Source organism: Agelaius phoeniceus, chromosome 29 (genome assembly GCF_051311805.1).
Source record: "Agelaius phoeniceus isolate bAgePho1 chromosome 29, bAgePho1.hap1, whole genome shotgun sequence".
Taxonomy (NCBI): Eukaryota; Metazoa; Chordata; class Aves; order Passeriformes; family Icteridae; genus Agelaius; species Agelaius phoeniceus.
This window is the reverse complement of record NC_135293.1, coordinates 5,830,025-5,854,002: the sequence shown is the minus strand read 5'-3', so window position 1 is coordinate 5,854,002 and position 23,978 is coordinate 5,830,025. Positions and strand designations below refer to the sequence as shown.

Here is a 23,978-nt window from a genome sequence, read left to right as displayed (position 1 = left end):
CAAAAAACATCTCTTTAGGCACTCCTAAAAATATCAACCAGGACGACCCTGGGGACGTCCAATCCATGTTTTCTCCATTTCAGCACAGATCTGGACCCTGGCCTGTGCAGAGCCGACAGCAAAGAAGGGCAACATCACACAGTGCACAGGCGGCTGTGGACGACATTTTAGGGAGCTACAGTGAAAACACACAAACCCACCCTTTCAGGGAACCCGTCAGCCCACAGGCCTGAGCCCCGCGCGGGATCCGGGCTGCTGCTCCACCAGGAGCGGGTGAAGCTCAGTCCTGTTGGTGGCTCCGGTCTCTTCCGCAGTTGCCACCAAAACCTCTTCGCTTCAGAACTAGCCCCAGCCCGGTTCTGTCCTTGACACGCAGCCCGCACGGCACCCGCAATCCCCGATCGGGCGCAAAATGGCAGCCGCTGCTGCCGCCCGCGGCCATCTTGGCGCCGGGACTGCATGTCCCAGGCGGCGCCGCGGCGCAAGGGGCCGCCCGCCCGCCATCTTAGCGCTCCCTCCCCCGGTGCGGCGGGATTGAATGAGTCGCTGCCCGCCCGCCCGCCAGCCCAGCGCCATGTCAGGCACTCCGAGCCGCGGCACTCCCGGCGGGACCCCGTTGTCGCCGACCCGCATTTCCCGGCTGCAGGAGAAGGAGGAACTGCGGCAGCTCAATGACCGCCTGGCCGTTTACATTGACCGTGTGCGGGCACTGGAGCTGGAGAACGACCGACTGCTGCTGAAGATATCGGAGAAGGAGGAGGTCACCACCCGGGAGGTACGGCCGGAGTTGGGGGCGAGCAGCGACTGTTCCTGTGGCGCCCCACGCCTCCGTCCCGGGGCGGGTCCGCGGCCCGGGACTCGCCCGGCCAGCTCCCGCCCGTTCCCCGCGCGGTGCGCTGTGGCGGCTCCGTGTGGCCGCCGCGCCATGCCCGTCCGCCGCGCGGGGAGCGGGGGCCGTGAAGACCCAGCACCTACCCGCGCGACCCCTCAGGGCGGCCGGGGGCTCTCTGGCCGCGGTGTCGCGCTGAGGGGCTACTGGCGACACACTGGAGGCGTCTGAGGCCGGGATTCGGCACGGGGAGGAGCCCGTGCCGGTGGCGGGAGCGGAGCGGGGCGGACACGGCGCTGCAGGCGGGACTGGCGGCTCCCGCGCCGGCCGGGCCGCAGCGCGAACCCGCTGCGGGTCCCTTGGCCGCGGGCGGGGCTCGGCCGGAGTCGCGTGCAGTCCGAGTCCTCCAATGCCCCGCGCCCACAGCACACGCGTACTCTGGTACCGGCTTGTTGAGTGTCCCCTACGGCCTCTGTCTTGACGGCTGATGCAGTGGGGTGGGAGATTTGAAAAGGTTTGGGCTGGCTTTGCCTCTGACCGTAGGAAATCTTTTACAGACTCCGTAAATACTCGGAATCAAGTCCGTGTAAGTGACTCTGATTTGTTTCCTCGAATTTTGGAAGCAAAACTGCTTGATTTTTTTCCTAAGCTTTGCTTTTCCCTGTTCTGTGGCGTCTGCTTTCCGCGGTACTCTCCTTCGCCTGTGGCGGAAGGATGTAGTCGGTGACACACTGGGGACAGTCCCGTCCTGGGCAAGCCCAAACCCCCTCAGCAAGGTGCGGTGTCCCACCACTGAGATGATGTTAAGGTGCTGTGGAAAGTCTATCAATAAACAGCCTGGACTGTCACTTCTGGGATGTGATGGATCGCTGTGCCACTGTGTAGCTTTTACATTTTGTTGTTCTTTTTCCTTTTTTCACCCCTTGAGATGCTGATTTGATGATACTCGGGGTGTTGGGAGGAGGATTTGATTTAATTTTGTTTAAGTAGAGCAGATGTTATAATGTCTTATTTGGGGATGGTTTGGAGTACGTGCAATCAGTGCATGTATGCCTAAACCAGAGTACCTTTAAAGTCCTTTTGTATCACTTAATGATACATTGTAACTTCCATGCTTTCAAAATCGCTAGCTATTTCTAAGCATGAAGCATAACTTACCGTGTGAAATCATGCTATAAACAAAATAAACACATCTAATTTAGGAAACTTCTAAGCTGTAGATCGCTGGAGTCTAGAAGGACTATCCCTTTGAAATGCAAGAGTGAGAATGTAATTCTATTGCTGGCAGGAGTAAGAGGACAAGCAGACAGCGTTGATATAATTTCATTGGATTTTTAACATGAGTTTAAACCAGTTTGTAACAGTGTACCGTTTGAGCAATTCTGAAAAGTATTCTGATGCAGTAATCAGAAAATAAACTTGAGAATGGGAGCCTTTTGGTTACTTTGAGCTTTCTGCCTCTGTTTTTTTTCATCCAGACTTCAAAAAGGTCTTAATCCTCAGACATAACAAACTTCTTCAGGATTTATCAAGCTCTTCTTTGGCACTGATGCTTTGGCTTGTCTCTGGACCACCTTTGCTAAATACTTTCCTCATCCCTTTAGGAAGGTTTATTTATTCTTTACATATGTCCACAGAAGGAAACTTTGTAGTTTTATTGTTTTAGTGCTGGGCAGTGGACATTGGTTTAGGACTGTGGAAGCAGTAAGCCTTCACAGAGTTGTCAGATTTTCTATTTACTTGAATGGGAGAATCCTGTCCTTTCACTTTTGGGACCAACCTAGTAAATTGGATTTTCTGCTGGCAATTCAGCAAATTCCAACAATTATTAACTGTTGGAATTTGCCTTCATAAAATGATTAGGCTTAGTGTGAAATAAGATATTAAATAAAAATAAACCCTCCAAATCCCACAACCTCCCCCCAAACAAACCCCAAAGCAGCTCTAACTTCTGCGTAGAAGCACAGTTAAACATAGTCCAGTGAAATTTGCATACTGTTCTCTCTGCAAAGAGAGAAAGATTTAAAGATTATTAAATCTTTATATATGTAAGCATCTAAGCTCTGCATGCTTATAGGAGACTATTTTCTTTTTCCACAGTGTTCAAAATGCAAATTCCCGTTTCTTGTCCTCAACTGTGTGTAAATTTAAGTCTGATCTTATTTACTATTTATAAAAGCTAATTGAATATTCTGTTATTTTTGGCTTTTCTTTGGTTATGGCAGAAGATGTCACCTGCCACTGTGGTAGGTGGTATCGTGCACATTGTGGGAAGCAGACAGGAAGCACTTCTCACCAATGGGCTATTGGTTACTACCTGAGACTTTTGCCTAGAGAGCCGATGATGGGGTCCATGATCAAAGGTGGATTTCTCAAAGTTAAGGACAGCTGTGGCAAGCAGTATACAGAACCATGGTTATCATGGTTAGAGAGATGTTTGTTCTTTGCTTGTCACTCAAGTATCCCACAGGGACCATACCTGAGCTGGCAGAGACTGTTACTTACTGACATGACATGTCCTGAGTAATGGGTGACCATTCCTGACACCCCCTGCCCCAACCCTGCGTGTCTGGGAACAGTTTTGCTCTGTGCTCAAAGTTCTGGTTTAGGGTAGTGTCTTCTGGATGAGAGAAGTTCTACTGATGCTGATCGGGCAAGGAGTGTAGTTATTGTTCTGCCAGAGATTCTTTAATCATCAGCTGATCAGGATGTTCTTTTTCCTCGTTGTTTCAACTACCAATTTGAACAAGATTGCAGAAAGCAGCTGTTTGTGTGGCAATCTCAGCATGGTCTTAGAACAATACAATTCCTGTTCTTTTTGATGAACACAGGGCTGCCATCTCTTAACAGCAGAGAAAAGGAGCTTTGCAGTTGATTAATCTTTAGTTCTTTATTAATTATAGCCTTTTTCCTAACCTTTTCCAATGCTGCTTTACTTGTATGCAGTAGGCACCTAGACAAATAAAAAGTGTATACTGTAAGCCCTCAGACAAATGCAAAAAAAAAGTTTGCAGATGTGGCTGAGGGAACCTCATTCCTTCTCTGTTTGCTTTCCTCCATCACTGCCCTTGTGTAAGTTAGCCTGTGACAGAAGAGAAATTGAGCTCATCCCGTTGTTTTTCTACATCCTTAGTACATGACTGATGCTATTCTCACTATGTTGGGGTCACTGTTGCAATAATCTAATTTGCGAGGCTGGGAGGGGACATACTGGAAGAGCTAAGAGAACAATCCTAGAGCTCTCCTCAGTTCTGTTTTACTGACTCCCTGCCCTCTTCTGCAGTGCTTATGGTTGTAGCCTTCTGGAACAGATGTTTTGATGGGGACAGGAGGGATTACTGCACTGTTCTGAGGACATCCCACTGTGCTCACCCCCTCAAAGGAGAATTAGAAAAATAAGATCCTTGGGAGCCTCAGCTGCTGACAGCAGTTGCCCTTGTAACAAAAAGAGGATCTGTGGGGTTCCCTCTTCACTCGTGTCTTCCCATCTCTGTGGGTGTGAGTGCAGGTGGCTGCAATCTCACATGGTTTCCTCTTACCTGCCAGTGTTGGAGCTACCATGCCCTTTGTGTGCACCATGTGTGGTGGCCAAAGCTACTGTCCTGACCAGGATATGAAGGTCTGGTGTTGCCTAGTTGTCACCTGCAAAATACATACTTAGATGCTGCTGTGGACATTGGGTCGGTCACTCAAGTTGCATCCTCTAAAATATTGGGTTAAATGGTTTTCTGGCACTGTAGGTGTCATCTGGGAGGTGACATAACACACATCTTCGTTATTCTTGAGAACATGACTGATATTTTTGGTTGGCCTGAACCATAGCTGACTGGCAGTCCTTTGTCAGTCTATAACTGGCTAAATTAGAACATGCTGAGCCACACTTGGTGGGAATACACTTGTGCTTTGCATGTTAATGTATTCTTATGAGATTAACGTTTCCTCAGCAAATTTGTCTGGAGTCACTTGTGGTTGGCTGGAACATGTTTCTTGCCTAGCATGTTGGTTCAGTGCCTTCTTGACGTGTTTCAAGTCTTCACTGAGTGACACCTTGCAGCTTTTCTCAAGTGGGGTTGCTTTGGGAGGGTCTGTGTCAGTGTATCTGCCCTTGACCCACTACCTAGTGAGCTTTGAATGCTCCCAGCACAGGTAGGTGAGAGCATCTGGCAGCTGTGTCTTTCAGTCTGCTATGGAAGCATCTCTGTTTTCTTTTTTTATTTCCTTGTTCCCTGTGTTGCCCAATTACAACTCACAAGCTCTTTTGCCAGCAAAAGAGAGGGTAAAAAAGTGAAAGCACATTTGTAGTGCAATAAGGGTGTCTAGGCTGGCCTCTGTGAAGGAAGATTTACGCTTGGGTGCGTGGACATGAAGTGGATTGGGCTACAGCATATCCTTTGGTTTTGTGCTGAACATTTTAGGGTTTTTCTGTTGACTTCAGATGGGGTTTCCATTTTCACAGTTGAGGGACCCATGTGCTGGCCTAACCTGTCATCTGGGAAGGTTTGTTGCTGCTTCCCGGGGCTTGTATTCTGGACATTGTAGAGAGACTGCTGAAGCTCACAGCGCCAAATGAGTTTCATCCCTTCTGCTCTTCAATAAAGGGACCAGTGCTAGTAGCAAGAGGGACCTGAAGAGTATCAAACATAACTACATGGCTCTGGGTGATCGTTGGAGGGTAGGGGTGGGTTTTGTTTGGCATTTTTTTGGTTTGGCTTTTTTGGGATTTTATTTTGTTTGTTTGTTTGTTTGTTTTGTTTTGTTGTTGTTTTCCCTTTTCTTTCTCTGATGGAATTTTTCTCCCATTTGTTGCCAAAGAGACTGGAACTATAAATACTTGAGAAAGACAAAGGATGTGGCCAAGATGTGGGGAGGGGGTGCAGGTGGCTGCAGTCTCTGTGGTGGGGGACTTTCTCTTGAGAAGGTCAGAGACACTATGAGATTTTGGCTGGGAGCTCAGGGACTGGGCTCAGCTTCTCACTCACTCTCGGGTCGGAAAGCAGACAGTTGGGCTGCTGCTACTGCAGGGAGAATTTGCTGCCACCACGAAGTTCTGTCCTGCACTGCTTCTACTACCAAGGGTGAGCCTTTGCTTATAAGAGCCGCCATTGAACTGTGACCTTTTCAAGACCCGACCTCACTGGGAAGGACCCTAATCATCTGCTCGGGTCCCCCGGGGAAAACCTGGAACCCTGAGCCCCTCTGAGGGGGTGTCTCCCAGGTCTGCCTGACCTCTGCCTCTCCTGGCACAGCTCCTGAGTTTTGCTACACTGTGTTTGCCACTCTGGGTGTGCCTACTGCTGCTGTTCCAGCTTGCTGCTCTGAAGTTCCTGCTCCAGGCCATTCAGCTTCCCAAGTGGCACTGAGACCGGCTGCCCACTGAGGGTTTGCAAAGAAAGCCCCTTCTCTCTCAGCCGCCACTGCCGTGTGGAGAGGCGGCCGGGCTGGCGCCACAGCGCCCCCTGCAGGCGCAGGGGAATCATCGCACCTGCCCGGCCGGGAGCCGCCGGCGCCCCTGCCGGCTGTGCCCGGAACTGCACCAAAGGGGAAAGTGCCGAGAGAGGCCGGGGCTGGGGCCGGGGCTGGGGCTGTGCTCGGGGCCGGGTCTGTGCTTGGGGCTGGGACTGGGTCTGTGCTCGGGGCTGGTTCTGTGGTTCTGTTTGTTGTTGCTGCTGCTGTTGTTTGCCTTGTTATACGTAAACATACTACTAAAGAACTTTACTCCTTTTCTCATACCTTTGCCTGAAAGTCCCATTATTTCAAAGTTATAATAATTTGGGGAGAAGGGGTCACATTTTCCATTCCTAGGGAGGAAAGACATTGGCATCAAAGCAGAGGTGGTGTGTGGAGAGTGAAGGGCTTGAGGATAGCCAAGCAGATCCTGTAGATCAACTCTGGATTACACAACTGCTGTTGGCAACAGGTTTTTGGATTCTACAACAAACCAACAAACCCCAGGTGGAAATTTAGGCTGGGTGGAGATGGAATTGAGAGTTCCTCTGAGAAGACGGACTTGGGGGTGTTGGTGGGTGAGGGGCTGAACCTGCTCCTACCATTGGCACTAGCTGCCAGAAACCACCTCTGTGATGGGCTGAGCTCCCAGTGTGGGCAGCAGGGGAGGGGAGATTCTGCACCTCTGCTCTGTTCAGAGAAGCTGTGGCTACCCCATCCCTGGAAGTGTTCAGGCCAGACTGAGGCTTGGAACAACCAGGGAAAGTGGAAGGTGATCCTGCACATTGCAGGGGGTGGAATGAGATGAGCTTTAAGGTCTTTTCCAACCCAACTCATTCTTTGATTCTTTGACCATGGAACTGTCTTTCAGGATTCACAACTGCTTCAGAGAGGCAGGATCCACCTGACTAAATGTCCAGCATAAAGCTGGATAACCCTGTCACACTCTGGGTGAGGAACTGGCTCACAAGTTGGGCACAATGGGTTATAGTGATGGAGGGACATCAGGCTTGGTCGCAAGTGGAGTGCCACGGGTCTCCAACCTCAGCCCATCAACATCTTCATCAGTGATCCTTGGATGCAGGACTCAGAGGGATTCTAAGAACGTTTGCCAATGGCATTAAATTGGGAGGAGCTGTCAAGACCTGCAAGGGCAGAGGGGCCCTCCAGAGAAATGCTGACCAACCAGAGAGATAGGAAATCACCAACCATGTGAAGCTTAACAAGGACAGGTGCTAGATGCTGCCCCTAGGATGGGGCAGCCATGGCTGTGTGGATGGACTGGGGAAGGAGAGGCTGAAGAGAGGCTACAGAAAGGGGCCATGGGGTTCTGGCTGATGGCAAGTTGGATCTGAGTCAGCAGTGCCCTGGAGCCTGGATGGCCAACCGTGTCCGTAGGGGCATCAGGCCAGCTGAGTGAGGGAGGGGATTGTGTCTCTCTGCCCTGCACTGGAGCAGCGTCACCTTGAGTTCTGGGGGCAGTTTTGGGCACCACAGTATAAAAAAACATTAAGCTAGTAGAGAGGTGTCCAAAGAAGGGCCACAAGGATGGGGAATGGTCTAGAGGGGAAGGTGTATGAGGAGCTGCTGAGGGCACTTGGTTTGTTCAGCCTGGAGGAGACTGAGGGGAGACCTCAATGCAGTCTTCAGCCTCCTCATGAGAGGCAGGTACCAGCCTGTACACTCTCATGACCAATGAGAGAGCTTGAGAAAACAGCATGGAGCTGAGTCAGGGGAGGTTTAGCTTGGATGTCAGAAGGTTTTCTCCCAGGAGGAGGTTGGGCACTGGACAGGCTCCCCGGGGAAGTGCTCAGAGCACCAAGCTCAGGGAGCATTTGGGTAACACTCTCAGACACAGTGTAGGATTGTTGGGGTGCCCTGTGCAGGGCTAGGAGTTGGACTCTCGATGCTCTTGACAGGTCTAACTCAGCATATTCTCTGACTCTATGAAAGTTGTTCTGGCATCCTTTCACAGAAGCAAAAGTAGCAATCTTACATGGTCTGTACATTTTAGCTGTCTGATATAACTTTCAAATAATCTTGTCTTATAAAAAATATAAAGATATAGCAGACTTCAAGGTGCCTCATGCAGTCTGTATTACTGATTATATGATAGGTTATTTTGGGACAGGAAGAAGTCTGTAGTTCTTTATCCTCTGAGATAGAGAACAAGAGTGGAAGCTCATTTCTGAACAGTTCACATTTCTGTAGTTCATGTGGTTTCAGACCCTTTGTAGTGGAAGAACAGCCAAGTCAAAATGGGTCCTTGGGCTTGTATTCCACAGCAGCAGTATTGGGAATAAGGGCAAATAATTGAAGTTAAGATTGCAAGGTGCACTCATCTTGTTCAGTTTATCTCTTGGGAAGGTTTGGACATTTCAAACATAGTATTTGTTGCATTGGTAATAAAAACGAAATCTTTGGGTTGCTTGTTAATTGAAAATGTTCAGTATAGAATATTCTTAAATGGCAGAAATCATATCATACACCCTTTTTCAAAGAAACTTGTGTGTAACCTCGTCCTGTGTTTCAGTTCTTTGATAGTTGTTGTGATGTTACAACGCACAAATACTTTTACAATACTTTTACAATGCACAAATACAAATACACCCAAATACTTTTTTTTTCCCCTTAGGTGAGTGGAATCAAGAGTCTCTATGAGTCTGAACTGGCTGATGCTCGAAGAGTTCTGGATGAAACTGCCAAGGAGAGGGCTAGATTACAAATTGAAATAGGAAAACTGAGAGCAGAACTTGAGGAGTTCAATAAAAGGTGAGGAGGGTATTAAATTTCTTTTCTTTCAATTAGAATGGGCAATATTTGCTGTGGAAATGATACTAATGATGCTTCTTCAAACACCTCCTGGAAGCAGATCCATGAGAAGATACAGGTTTGTCAGAGGGAAAATCCTTCAGCTTGCTGGTACAGCTGGTCAGAGCACATAATTCCAGCAGTATATACACAAGTGTATTTGTAAATATTAGATGAATGTCATGTGATGTGAGACTCAAGCAAATGGCTGTACCTGCTTTGTCCTGTCCTGCCTCCCCTTACGTGAATGTGCATGTGTGCAGCTGTTTGGTAAACTGGATTGAGAAAGAGATCTAGATTAAAACTGATCCATCCAAGGAGGGTTCATTAATGATTTTTATTGTCTGGTTCACTGTATGAGTGATGGGAGAAATGGAAGAAAAGGGAAGGGCTTGGCCCTGAGCAGTTTGGGAATATGGAAGCAGTGTTGCCTTGAGAAGACAATGAGCTACAATGTAAATGTGCTGGGAGAAGGCCTTGTACTGACTAAATTTTTTTAAACTGCCATTCAGTTTGTATCACAGAGAATTGGCATAATAAACTAGTTCCTGAAACCAAGTAGAATTCATTATTTCAATTCCCATGGGAATTATTTGTTATCAAATACTGTTTAGCAGTAGAAACTTAATTTAAAAATTAATATATGTAGTGGAAAAATAAATTTTTGCTTCTAATTGAATTTTGCTACCTATTTTAATATATAAGATTTGGGAATTACAGATTTTTCCTGAGCAGGTCATTATGTACATCACCTGTTTATCAATGTTGTCAGCCATTAAATAGGTTTTAATGTGGCAGTGCCACTAAGACCTACTGTAAGTCTCTCATCTCTTCATTTGCAACTAAGTGGTTATAAAAGGACTTAAGTGTTTCCCTCCCCTGTCTTTTTTTTTTCTATCTAGTTAATTTATGATAAAGTATTTCACATTTTCTCTGTAAATTTTGCTATATCACTGGATACTCATTTTCTCTGCTGGGCCCTTTTTTTAAAGTCAGCCATTGGAGATATTTTTGGAATTTGCCCTAAAACATCTGTCCATACATGAAATAGTGATAGTGTAAGCATCTGCATTTGAGTTGGTGTAAAGTCTGTTGAAGTACAGCCAATACCATAGGCCTGCATGTGGTCGGGCAAGCTGTGTGCTGGTATTTGTGGACTTGGTTCGCTCAGCTTTTGTTAACCATGACAAACTCCTCTGGTAACTAGGTCAGCAGTAAAACCCCTGAAGTGCAGTGAGGTGAATCCCACCCAGCCCTACTGGGATGTTCCTGTTGGAACTGTGTATTCTCTTCAAAGCCTCAGGCCAGCAGTCTTGGCATTTATTTTGGATAGTGTATTTTGCATGGCAGTTGGCATGTGCATGGCACATGGACTTTAAGGTTGTCTCTCTCATCTTGTGATAGCAGGTACTCTTCTTGCTTGGCTTTTAAAGCAAGCTCCATAAGAGAGCAATAGTAGTAACTGGGAATTTGGTTCACCTCTCATATTTCTCTGTTTTGATTAAGGTATCCTTGTAAGAAGTATCTTGACTTGGCAGATAATGAGAATCCAGTTGATTCCTGTTCTTTAGACTTTTGATAGCCCTAAGAGATTGTACAAAATACTTTGTGGTGGGAAATTGTGCATGTAAAGTGATGGAGATAGTGTTTTCCCTTGGATCACCCCCCTCAACCGTTGTCTGGACAACTGAGTTGCCCCTTACCAGTCACTTCAATGACCAAACTAACTTCAGCTTTTTGTTTGCTTGTCTTCTGCAATAGATGAGGAAAAAGAACCTGGTTTTCTGGGTTTCTCTCTGTGTTTACAGTTCATAGCAATAGAGTCGAATTCCTCAGCGTCAGAGTTTCTTCTACTTAATTCCTTCCAGTCCATTGAGATGCTTGTAATGTTCTTGGAGTGTTTGTGGGGTGTCTAGCTTGTGATGTGGCCAGATTTTAAATATGACCCTCATAAGTGAAACTTTGAATTTTTTGTCTGATTTGCAGTGTTCACTTGACATCTAGCTCATTACTGAAGCTGACAGTCAGATGGTGTCTGTGCTGACAGTCAGATGGTGCTTCTCTCAGTATTGTAGCAGCGGGCCCCTGGACGGGGAATAATGAGCATTGACTCCATGATTGCAGAAGGCTGATCAAATGCTTTATTAAGCTATACTACACTACACTACACTGTATTAAAAACCTTTCGCCCTTGCCAGACAGTCCAATACACACACGTGGATCCAATTGGTCAATGAAGCAAAGCACCATCACCAGAGTCCAATTAGGAAACTACCTTTTGGTAAACAATCTCCGTAACACATTCCACATGTGCACAACAACAGGTGCAGAGATTAAGATAAGAATTGTTTTCTCTGAGCTTTCTCATAGCTTCTCAGGAAAATCCTTGGAGAGAAGTAAGTCTCTTTCTGTTCAGAGAATATGTGATTACCACATCTCAGACCAAACTTGCTTTGAGAACTGTGTAGTGGAAGAGTAGGTTATTGCATAAGTTTATATTCACTACTATTGCCTCTCCCTCTCTTTCAAGCTCATAACAGAGGAGAGATTTAAGAATGCCAGCACAGTCTGGCCAGGAGCGATCCCAAACATTGCCATTCTTTTGTTTGCTTGGAATACATTGGGTTGCTGGGCCAGGAGATTAAATAGACTTCCCTTGCAACATAGGATCACAGTCAGCCTCCTGGTTTATTAGCATTTTTTTTTTTCCTGCCAAAGCCTGAGTTTGTGAGCATGGAAAGCCCTGAAGGCACTGAAGATACTCCAGGGAAGCCAAAGGGTATGGTTGGAGGTGGTAACATCAGGCCTAGTTTGTGCCCAAAGGTGCCTGAAGCTTACCCTGTGTTTAGTTCCTTCCTGGAGCTGTTTACTTGCACAATTTCAACTTGTGAAGCAGCTGACCAACCTGCATCAAGAGTCTTGGATAGGGCACACGGATTTGGGACAGAACCTGTGGTCTAGGAAAGAACAAGGTTTTTCTGTCAATGCAATGGACGTAAGAGAAAGCACTTCTGCTTATGTCTTTCTGTATCTTGTTAAAATACTGACAGATAAGGCTACACCAGGGTTCCGTATGAGTGCAAATTCAACTCCCAGGGTTTGGATTCTGGGGCACATATTTATTTTAGATTTTTTTCTCTTACTGTGTTACCAATGTGGTAATATTTTCTGGGGGATTTTTAGTGTTTGAGATAATTGGATATAATTTTCCCTACTAAGTCAACAAGAAGCATCCCAAGGCTTTTTCTAGAGTCATTTGTTGCGGTGGGGTGGTGCTGAGGGTGCTGTGACTTTCCTGAGGAGTGTCCTGAGAAGGACGGCTCAGGGGCACAGGCACGTCCTTCTCCCAGTGATAATCAGCTCTGGCTTCTTCTCTCAGGTGATGTGGAGAAAGAGACTGGGGCTCTGTATGGTGTTCCACAGAGTAGTGGCCTTTATTAAAAGCAGGGACCTCTGCAAAGGGAAGCAGGAACAGAAGCGCTCCAAACTGGGGAAAAACAGGGATTTATGTAGGGAAGGTGAGGGGCAGGACAAAACCAGTAACCAATGGGATGTGGGCTCAGGGGTGGAGCATGAGGGGAGAACCAATGAGGAACAAGGGATTAACAGAACTGCAGAGGCCTCTGGGGGTGATTTACTCACCCTAAAGTCAGTGGCTTGGGGATTAGCCCTCCAGGGGAGTGCAGGAAGCCCTTCTTTGGCTGGCTCTTCAGCCCTCACAGTTTGTATTGAATTGTACCAAAGGTCTACTTAGCCTGTTAATTGATCTCTGTGAAAAGCCATTTGTCTAGAGAAGAGATGAATGTAACATGCATAGCAACAGCTCTTGGGAATACTCTTCCAGTCTTCAACAATTCCCTTCAGCTGAGGGACTTTGTGATGTCCAGCTGGATTCTGTGTAATAGCCATCATGGATTTGCATTTCATAGTGTGACCAGTATTCTGAGACCAGCTGTTTGTGGAGTTCTTAGACATAGCAAGGAGATTCTGAGTTTATCTATCTGTTGTATAAACATGTTGTTCAATCTGCCTTTCATTTGTTCATTTATCCCTTTTTTTTGTATTTGTCTTCATATCTCCTAGGACTTTCTCTTTAATGATCTCTTTTTTTCAAGTGGAAACATCTTACTGCTTAATTGCTTCTACTCCTGAAGCTGCTTTGTGCTTTCAATCAACATTTTATCCTCTCTGTCATTTTTACTGTTTTAGTGTATCCTCTTGGGAAGGAAAGCTGCAGAATTGGAACTTCAGCCAATATTCAAGATGTTATTGTACCATAACAGTGTTCTATCTCTTGTTCTGTATTTTATTTATGAATAATTTCTCAAACACAGTTGCATTTTGAGTGCTTCTGAGCTGCTGATGTGTGAAGAAGGGTAAGCTCCAGGTAGTATTTTACATCAGATGTCTCCCAAGGACCCCAGTGAGTGGCAGGAGTGCTACAGAACTCAGAAGTGTTTTGTGGTAACCATATTTGCTGTGGCCTCTTTAGGCAGAGGTGGAATAAGGCCCTCTCAGAGCCCTTCTGTGCAGGGTTTTTACCCCTGCTTACGCTCCTTGCCTTCCTTTACAAAAGCCAAATTAGCTGTGAATTTTCAAATTCTTTATGTTTATGCATATGCCCGCTACTTTTCTTCATTGATGCCTTTGTCTAATTTTACCTGTGCAGTCAGAGAAGGATTTTGTGGAGGGACTTTATCAAAGGCCTTATAAAGTATTGTCCAGACAGACAATATTCATAGCCCTTTCACAATTAAGTGACTCCATCAGTGGACAAGGGAAGGCCACTAGGTTGGTCAAGCAGACCTTGGAGAAGCTGTACTGGCTGTCTTGAATCATTTCCCTGTGCTCTGTATGCCTTTGCAGAGCTTTTGGGAGGATCTGTTCCATGATGTTCCCAGGTACAGAGGTGTGGCTGGCAGGTCAGTAACTCCTGAAGTCCTCCTTCCCATCCTTTTGAAAAATGGGTGCAATGTTTCCCTTTTACCTGGGCCTTCATCTGACTGCCATGAGTTTTCAAATGTCATGGGGAGTGGCTTGGCAGCTACATCAGCCAATTCCTTGGGACTCTGGGGTGCATCTTGTCAGGTCCCATGGACTCAGGTTTCTCAGGTGATCACAAACCTAACCTTTTCTTATAGTGTGAGCTATTTTGCCTTCCCAGTTCCTGTTTTGTGGTCCATCTACTGGAGAGGTTGCCATTGAAGGCTGAGGCAAAATAGTTGTTGAGTATATCAACGTTTTTCTCGTCTGAACCACTTTGCCAGGCTTGTTTATCGAAGAAGTACACTTGCTTTGACCTTCCTTTTCTGACTAACATACCTGCAAAATTGTTATTCTTGTGTCCCTTGCCAAGTTTGACTTCAGCTGCACCTTGGCCTCACTGACCCTATCCCTTCACAACCAGGCAATGTCTCCATACTCTTGCCAGGATACCAACCCATACTAATACTGCCTCTTCATTATCTTCTTGCCTTTTAGTTTCACCTGCTGGTCTCAACTCATCCATGCTGGTCTCTTGCCTTCTAGTCCTGAGGATCAAGAGCTCTTGTGATGTAGAAAATTTCCTAAAAGTTCTTCTCCCTTGTCCCTGAGGGCAGTTTCCCAGTAGGTGCTACTGACCAACTCCTTGAACAGTAGGCAGTTTGTTTTCCTAAAATTCATTCTTCATTTCTCTTCACTTGACCCATGTCTCTCAGGACTGCAGACTCCTGGACTGCATGATCACTGCAACCCAGGCTGCCTCCTGTCTTGACATCACTGGTTGGCTCATTTGTGTTGATGACCATCAGGTCCAGTGTCTCATCTCATCTGGTAGAGCCTTTTATTACCTGGCTTGACAAGCTATCCTCAGTCCTCTCCAACAGCCTCCTCGATTGCCTACAGCTCACCCTGCTACTTTTCCAGCAGATGCTGGGATGGTTGAGGTCCCACATCAGGCTGAGTCTATGAGTGCAATGCCTCCTGTAGCTGGAGCAAAAAGGCTCCAGTTGATCAGTCAGCCAGGAGTAGATGCCAACCACAAGGGTTCCCATTGTTGCCTTGGTCTCTGATTCTTACCCATAGGCTTTCAAAATGCTGATGGCAGTTTTTTAGAGACAGCCCTTCACATTCAATCCACTTCTTGGGGAGAGTAACCCCTCCACCCCTCCTTCCTCACCTATCCATTCTTGACAGCTTGTAGCTGTTGAAAGTTGAAGTCCAGTCATGAGATTTGTTCCACCAAGTTTTACCAGCAACTAGGTCGCAGCTTCCCTGCAGCACAGTGACTTACAGCTCCTCTAATTAATTGCCCACCCTGCATGCATTGGTATAGAGAAACAGCTGGACTGTTGGCTGTATCATCTTCTTAGATGAATGCCCCTTAATTTCTTGGCAGTATTTCACTGTATTTCCCTGTTGGCTCCTATTATCTCAGGAGCCACCAGCTCATCATCTCTGGAAGTAAGACTTCCAGAGTACTCTGAAACTGAATGTGAAACTTGGGCATGAGGGGGGCATGGGGCAGGAAGCACTTCCTTCTAACAAGAAAGAGCAGCCAACCAAAACATGTGTAATGCAGTTGATACATTGAAGGGAAGGGATGCCATCTAAAGAGATGAGAACAGGCTGGAGAAGTAGGCCTGTGTGAACCTTATGAAGGTTCATCAAGGCCAAGTGTAAGGTTCTGCATATGTGTTGGGTCATTCCCATCACAGACACAGGCTGGGTGGAGAATGGATCAAGAGCAGCCCTGAGGAGATACAAGTATCAATGGATGAAAAACTGAATTTGAGCTAACAATGTGCACTTGCAGCCCTGAAAGCTGATCAAACCCTGAACTGCATCAAAAGAAGTGTGGCCAGCAGGTCAAGGGAGGTTATTTGCCCCCTCAAGCCCACCCAGAGTACTGCGTTCTGTTCTGGAGACCCAACATCAGAATAATGTGAAGCTACTGGAGTGAGTCCAGAGGAGGCCATATGTCCTGGTGTTTTGAGGGCTGAAGCTCCTCTGCACTGGAGCCAGTGTGGGAGAGCTGGGGGTGTTCACCTGGAGAAGAGAAGGCTCCAGGGAAGCCTCAGAGCCCTTCCCAATGCCTAAAGGGGCTCCAAAGAGAGGGAGAAGGACTGGGACAAGGCAATAGTGGTAGGACAAGGGTGAATGGCTTCATACTGACATGGGGCAGCATTAGATGCAATATTGGAAAGAAATTCTTCCATGTGAGGGTGGTGAGGCACTCAATCATAGAATCATGGAATATCCTGAGCTGGAATGGACCCCACAAAAACCATCAAATCAACTCCTGGCCATGCACAGACACCCCAAAATCCCACTGTGTGCCTGAGAGTCTTGTCCAAACTCATTGAGCTCCAGAAGCCTTGGGGCTGTGATCGTTCCCTGGGGAGCCTGTTCAATGCCCCAGCACCTTCTGGGGGAAGAACATAATATCCAACCAGCTGTGGCTGCCCACAGCCATGTGGAAGTGTTCAAGGCCCAGCTGGATGGGGCTTGGAACCAACCCGGTCTAATGGAAGGTGTCCCAATCCATGGGAGGGGTGAAACAAGATGAGATTTATGATCCCTTCCATCCATTCTGTGGATTCTGTGTATTTTACATCTACCATACATATATGTATCCACTATTTGTACTTGAATGCAACTCATGAATGTAATTTCTTTTCTTTTGAACCAAATTCATAACTAGGTTCATAAAGCAGTTAGGTAGTTTCATTTTATAAAAAGTTAAATATCTTTAGGATGTTCAAACACCATTTATATGATGTAAGGAACAGCTTAATTTTTGTTTAAAAATGTTTGTATCAGGTGTAAGGACATATTTTTAAATCTAGAATTAAAATATTGTTGTAAAAATAGCCATTCTCATTCTGTAGCATGTATGGTTCTATCCTGTATGCTGTGTAATGGCTTCCAGTGTTTGTGTTTTCATCTTCAGCTGTTTGACAAAACTTTTGACTACTGGAGGGAGGGGATAAGTGGAGGAGGTATGGATGGGAATAATTAATTTACTGGTGAGGTGCACAAAACTTCTGCTTGGGTAGAACACCACCCTCCCACGAGACTGTTGACCCAGACCTGGTGAAGTGAATGAGGTCCATTCATTGATAACAGAGGTAACTGATGGCATGGTGGAGGAAAGTCTCCTGTCCTGTTGTTCATGAAGTGTGAGTTCCTATCTTTGCCAGTGTCACTTTTCCCCAGATCAAGCCAGGTCTGAAGGTCAGTATCTGTCAGGTGCCATCATTTTGCTTGTAATAGCAAAAAAAAAAATAGTCCTGCTGGAGCTCCTGGCTCTGAGAGGGGTGCACGTCATGCTGTGGCTTCCTCTGCCTGCTACCTAGCTATAAGTAGGGACAGAACAACAGGGCATGGTTCAGACTGAGAGACAGTAGGTTTAGATTTGATATTAGGAACAAATTCTTCCCTGTTAGGGGGTGAAGGCCTGGAACAGGTTACCCAGAGCAGTTGTGGCTGCCCCGTCCTGGAAGTGTTCAAGGCCAAGTTGGACAGGGATTGGAGCATGACAGGGTTGGAATGAGATGGGCTTTAAGGTCCCTTCCAACCTAAACAATGCTGTGATTCTGTGGTCACTAAAACCTTTCCCTGGAGCAAACTTGGCTCTTTCTGGGGAAAAAAGAGCTCTCAAGAGTTACCCTACTTGGAGAGTTACTCGGTGTTCCTTGAAGCATTGACACATCTCACCAGGTGGATTGACTGCTGGTGGGAACTTTTTAAAATCTCAGAGACCCCCAAAAGCAGTTGTACCTTTGTAAAACCTCTGTCACGTTTTTGCATGAAGGCAATAAAGCAGGCTAAAATTATAAGTGAAAATAAAAATTAAAATGGCTTGCTATGTTGTCAGTGTCCTTGAGGGGGCCAAAGTTACTTACCACTGTCAAGAATTCTCTATGGTTCAAGCTGTACATCAAACACTTTTATTCATTCCTATCCCTGGAAGCAGTCTCTTGCTGCCTGGCTTCTGCAGGTGGGTGGAAGCAGGAGGCTGTGTGAGCGCATACTGCTGTTCATGATCAGAGTGAAGCAGCATTTGCCCTTTGAGTCCTGTACAGGCAGAAGGCTCCCAGGTCTGATTGGTTGTGATACAAGCACAGTGGCTTGTTTTACAGCACATGTGTAACATAGCACTTGTGACCTTCTGACTACTGCTAAATAACTGTCTTTTAAATACAAGCCATGTTTTGTCTGTGCCTCCAGCAAGCTGCTGAGTGTGAAGACACTGCACATATGTTGCAGAACAGAATTTACAGTGACAGATTGGACTGATGATAAGAAAAATTGGTTACAGTTAAATGAAAACAAATTCTAAGATCCACACCATGAAATGCAGAGAGAAAACACAAGCTGAATGCATCACAGAATAAAGATGTCAGCTTAGAAAAAGAAGCACATCGTGCTGAACCATGTAAACCATTGGTAAACCACTGTGTGTAGGATCCACCAATACCCAATAATTTCATTAAGTAATTCTGGCCAATTCAGGCAAATCAGAAATTCAAGAAGACAGTACAAGTGATAAGGATTTTGGGAACCAGGCTTCAGGATCCGGGCTGGGCAGCAAGGTTTGTATTAATCTAGAACACTGGTTTTCAGCTTCTTTTTTTCTCTTTGCAAACATAATAGTTTTTTTCCACGTTTGGAGTTGCAGATTGAATTTAAAAGCCTATATGTAGTAGGAATTCTCTTCAAACTTAATTTCTGTGGGCCCTTAAAAGCCTATAAGCTTTTAAAAGCCTATATGTAGTAGGAATTCTCTTCAAACTTATTTCTGTGGGCCCTTAAAGCAGCTTATGGACCACAGGTCCAAACTACATAACTATGGATTAGAAGTGTGAAGAAAGGAAAGGAGAAAAATTGTCTGCAGTTACTTAAGAGAAAAAAATAATAAAACTGTTCCCTTCGTCCCAGGTGGTGTGAGACTAGAACAGCGAGCTTAAGCAGCAACAAGGAAGGATTATAGCACATAACAGATCAGTTTTTTAATAACATAATGATACATGCTGAGAAAAGCTGCAGAAAGTCACTATGTTATATGAAAAGACTGATAAAATTACTTAGTGGGCAGAAGGAAGATAATCTTGATCATATCTGCAAGTTGGATATAACAGCTCAAGTAATGATATTTAAAGCACTCAGACATGCTTTGCCCATAATGAATACTGCTGAAGAAATACTGGTTTATTCCTGAAAGATGACCACATTTCTACAGTGGATTATTTTATTTTACTGCTTTTTGTGGGAATACATCATAAGGAATATGCTTGACCACATCAGATATAAAACCTTGGGGATGTTCAGGCCTCTTTGGTGATTGCATGTACTTTGCTTTGTGGGCTGTACTCTAAAGTAAAAGATATCAGCTGTGTAGCTGCCAGATGAAGAAGTACTGTTTATACCTTGTGTGTATTACCATCTCTTAGCTGCCAGAGTTGCCTTCTTGTTTTTCCCTTGTCTGTCCATGACATTTTTTTTTACTGTGCCATGCATTTGCAGAACATGGTACCAGCTGCACATTTTGGGGGTGTTCCAGGTCAATGATCGGCAGCATTTGCAGGGTACTGCAAGAGCCATATAGTGGTGAGCTGGGCTTGATAAAAGGTATCTGGTAACAAAATACCTGTGGCTGTAACCAGGACATGCTCAGGATGGGTGTGCACCCATGTATAAGTATAATGTACTTTTGTTTTTCCAGCTACAAGAAGAAAGATGCAGATTTGTCTGTGGCTCAGGGTCGTATCAAGGATCTGGAAGTTCTCTTCCATAGAAGTGAGGCAGAACTCAATACTGTCCTGAATGAGAAACGCAGTCTGGAAGCAGAGGTGGCTGATCTGCGTGCCCAGCTTGCTAAGGTATGGTAGGGAATGCTCTTGCTTCAGCACAGCACAGGCTGTGTAGCATAAATTCCTTTTTTTCTTTGCTGTTAGTTTATATTCTGAACATCAATGATGCACCTTGTTTACTGCTGAATCTTTGGCTGCCCTTCTTGGATACAAAACTAAATTGTAAGAAATCTATGTGAAACAACCAAAGCAACACAGTGTTTAGACATTTTGGTTGTCGGAAGCTTTTGTTTTAAAATTTTTGATGTTTCTATATCTTGAGTCATTAAATGTTGTCCTTTGTAAGGTCCTGTATAATTTTACACTTGTGCTGGAGTACCCAGTGTGACCATGCTAGCAAGAAAAAGAAAGTGTAACATATTGTGCTTGAGGAATTAATAATCCTCAGCTCCTGTATCAGAATGTATTGAACTAATCCTGCATTTTAAATAGCTGGTATGCAAACATATAAGCTTGGTTTAAATGTCAGTTAACACACACACTCACACACACACTGGTTCTTTTTTTTTCTGGGGCTTTTGTTTATTTATTGTGTTTCTTTCTGGTGGTGGTGTGGATTGGTTTTCTTTATTCGGTGGCTTGACATTAGTTTTGTTATTATGAGTAACTGCTCCAAAGACATCAGATGAAGACTGTAAAAGGTTTATGGATGGAAGATAGGAATCCAGACAAAATTATCTTTAAAATTCTTTACTAGGCTGAAGATGGTCATGCTGTGGCAAAGAAGCAGTTGGAGAAGGAGACACTCATGCGTGTGGACCTGGAAAATCGGTGCCAGAGTTTGCAAGAGGATCTGGATTTCAGGAAGAATGTATTTGAAGAGGTATTATCAATCTAGTAATCTTGCCACTGTCCAAAGTTAATGTAGCTTTTAATCAAATTGACTATGAGCAACTACTAAGTAGTCCAGGTAGAGAAAATCAGTATTATCCTTCCTATAAATGGGTTGAATAATAAAATAGGTGAAGATTTTACACCTTTTTACATGGTAAATCAGTGGTGGAGTCAGTATGACAGCCAAGTGACAAGAGTATTGTTCCATGGGCAGGTGAACTGGAGCCAGCTGACTGCTGTGGGAAAGGGAAAATCCTTTTCCCTCTCTCTGGACCTGGTAGCATGGCCCTGCTCTTTACTTACATTAACTTTGGTTGCTGGACCTGATTATAATCTGTTCTTATTGACTAGAATAGTATGCAGCTGCCTTGCTTATTGCAGAGGTAGCTTTCTGCCTGTTAAGTGAATAGTACTAGTGAAGACCAAAATTTTTGTAATATTGGGAATTGGGAGAGGAAAGCATGACTTTCTCTCTGTACCCAATGCAAAGTGTTATGTCTGTTTATTCCATCTCTGGTGATTCTGCAAGCTCATTCAATGAGTGGCTGCTGAGCAGTCGCCACATGCTTCTGCTGTTCATCTCCCCTACTCTAGGTGTGATGCTTGGCTCATTGTTCACCCAACCATTTCAGCCAGATTAACTAGAAACATACTGAAGTTCTTGGTTGAGTTTAATTTTTGACTGCTTAGTGGCTGAGTTGATTTACCACAGAATCCAAATGAGTGCTCAGACTGGTTTAAGGGATGGGACGGGGCTGTGTGGCTAAGGACAGGGGACAGGGGCTGGAGCAGGGCAAAGAAACCAACCAGGGAGATCAGCCAGAGATGTACTGACCATTGTCTCACTTCCATGCTCTGGAGTGCTTGGATTGGTACACTGACTGCAGTGACAGATCCTTGTTTGGTTGTAGGATCTTAAAATAACTTTTCTTCTTGGGAAGAATGTGTTGCTATTGACTGAAGGTAAAACTAAATGAGACAGCAGAAGCTAATCCTAAAGCTTGCTGTGCTCAAGGGCGTGTTCTTTAGCCATCCCTGAAGCTTTTTGATTCTTGGATGCACCAGTTCAACACATGAAGCAATAAATTGATTTCCTTTACGTTAGTGAATGTATTTGGTTTACTGAAGGGTCCAAATCTTCATTAGAATTGAGTCATCGTGTTTGGGAGTATGGCAAGTGAGGCCTGCTTATTCTAGTGGTGTTGGAACTGAACTGAACTGAACTGAACGGAACTGAACGGAACTGAACTGCTGGATCAGCTCAGCCCTTCCCCTGATCCTTTGTAGTCCCCCATGACATTCCTTTAGCTTCTGAGCTGTCATTGCCTACAGTTACTGAGAGACTGCTGCTTGCTAGTTTTCTTGGTGTAAAAATTAACCAAAGAAAGAAAAGCTTATTCCATATCACTTCAGAGCACATTGCTGCTAGTAAAAGGACATGTTTCTGGGGATCTATTTTAGATGCAGAGCATTTCTGCAAAACAACTAGTAAAGTTGCTTTGAGTATGTGTTAGCCTTATATGACTCCAGTCTAGCAAAACTGAGCCTTGTTTCACTTGCTGTTGTTCCTCATGGCCCTGTTGTAACTTGAGGCCTCCTCCCAGTACTCAGAACCACTCCTTGGTTGTTTGTCCTGCCCTGAAGGAAGAAATTGTTTTTCTCATACCACACATTCAGACCTGGCCAGATCTCTGCATGAATAAGTGCATGAGTAAGCCTTACCTTACTAGTTTGCAACCAGTGTTCTTAAGCACAGAAAACTCACACATTTCTAAAAATGCAAATTTCTTAGTGCAAACTCTCATCATAAAAAGTTATGTCTTCAGGATTGCTTGGATTGCTGCTTTATTAATGCTGTAATCAAAATCTAATAAGAAAGGGTCATCAAGTATCTAGAACAGAGATGAGACCCACATGTGCTTAAGAGTGAAATTTGAAGATGCAGTTTTTCTCTATAATTTTTTTTAATATATATAATGTTCACAAGTGGTGTTCATTTTCATCTGATTCCTTGTAGACTGCTATTGTAATGTCAGGATGTATATTGAGAAGGACAGGTAGCAAAGCAGTGAAACAGCCCCTTACTTAGTATATGGCTATTTTTGAAGCTGGTGTTAAGTTGGATCACTTTTAAAAATTACATCCTGACAAATGAGAACAGTAACTTGAATCTGTTACTGCATACAGCAATTCCCAGGCTTAAATGCCTGTAGTACTGTAGCTCCATTATGCTAGTTAGTACTGCAGTAGTTAATTGTTGTCTGAATGTAACTGCTTGTACTGTTTACCTTAGTGTGGGAATTTGTCCCTCTTCTTTTGTGCATATGTAGGAAATAAGGGAAACAAGAAAACGCCATGAACATCGTTTGATTGAGGTGGACACAAGCCGCCAACAGGAGTATGAATCCAAAATGACTCAGGCTCTGGAGGATCTGCGAAATCAACATGATGAACAAGTCAAACTGTATAAGATGGAGCTGGAGCAGACATATCAGGCTAAGGTAACAACTGCTGTCCACAGCACTGTCAGACTGGAAGCCCAGTTTGTGAGATAAAAGCCACTTCGACCAGCTCTACTGGTCTTAAGGAGATGAGTAACTATAATTTGAGGAAGTTTTGTCCAAATGTTCAAATGCTTTCCCTGGGACTTGTGTGCAGGTGCATTTCCAGGGGGGTTATAGCCAGAGGTAATAGCAAGCAATAGCTTTAGCCAAGAGAGGTCAGTTGGTGAGAAAACATGTGGAGCTGTTGTTGGTCTCTGCAGAAAACACAGTGGGAATAGTGGATGTCTAGATTAGACATCCACTATTCTGATTAGACAATGTCTTTTGCTATAAGGGTTCTTTTTTTACATCAGTAGATCCAGTTTTTCTTCACAAATGGAGGGGATTGGGAAAACTTGCAATATGTGCAATACATTGTGCATAAGAAGCTGGAGGGGGGCATTGGAGAGCTTGGAAGTGAGTGTGTCTCAGTATGGGCTTTTGCTTGGATACAGTGAGCTTGCAAACTAATACAGACACACTGGAAGGGGCTTCTTATCTAAGGGTGCATTGTCACTTTGCTCTTACTGTGGCCATTGCAGTGTTCTTAATCACGCCAATACACTTTTAAATATTTATAAGCCTTGCAACATTTCAATGATCTAAGGTAGTTCTGGACTGGAAAGTTACTAGATGCAGCTGTGAATCCTTTGGTGACAG

At 44.9% G+C, this 23,978-nt stretch overlaps 1 protein-coding gene across 1 annotated transcript in view; it reads left to right on the top strand.

The window, feature by feature from the left end:
* Positions 1–507: 507 nt before the first annotated feature.
* Positions 508–23,978, top strand: part of LMNB2 (lamin B2) — a 36,557-nt gene continuing 13,086 nt past the window's right edge. The window contains exons 1-5 of the mRNA XM_054650264.2: positions 508–775; positions 8,910–9,046; positions 19,794–19,950; positions 20,639–20,764; positions 23,106–23,276. Of these exons, the coding sequence (XP_054506239.1) occupies positions 539–775; positions 8,910–9,046; positions 19,794–19,950; positions 20,639–20,764; positions 23,106–23,276 (828 nt within the window). The 5' untranslated portion in view covers positions 508–538. The remainder of the gene's footprint in view (positions 776–8,909; positions 9,047–19,793; positions 19,951–20,638; positions 20,765–23,105; positions 23,277–23,978) is intronic.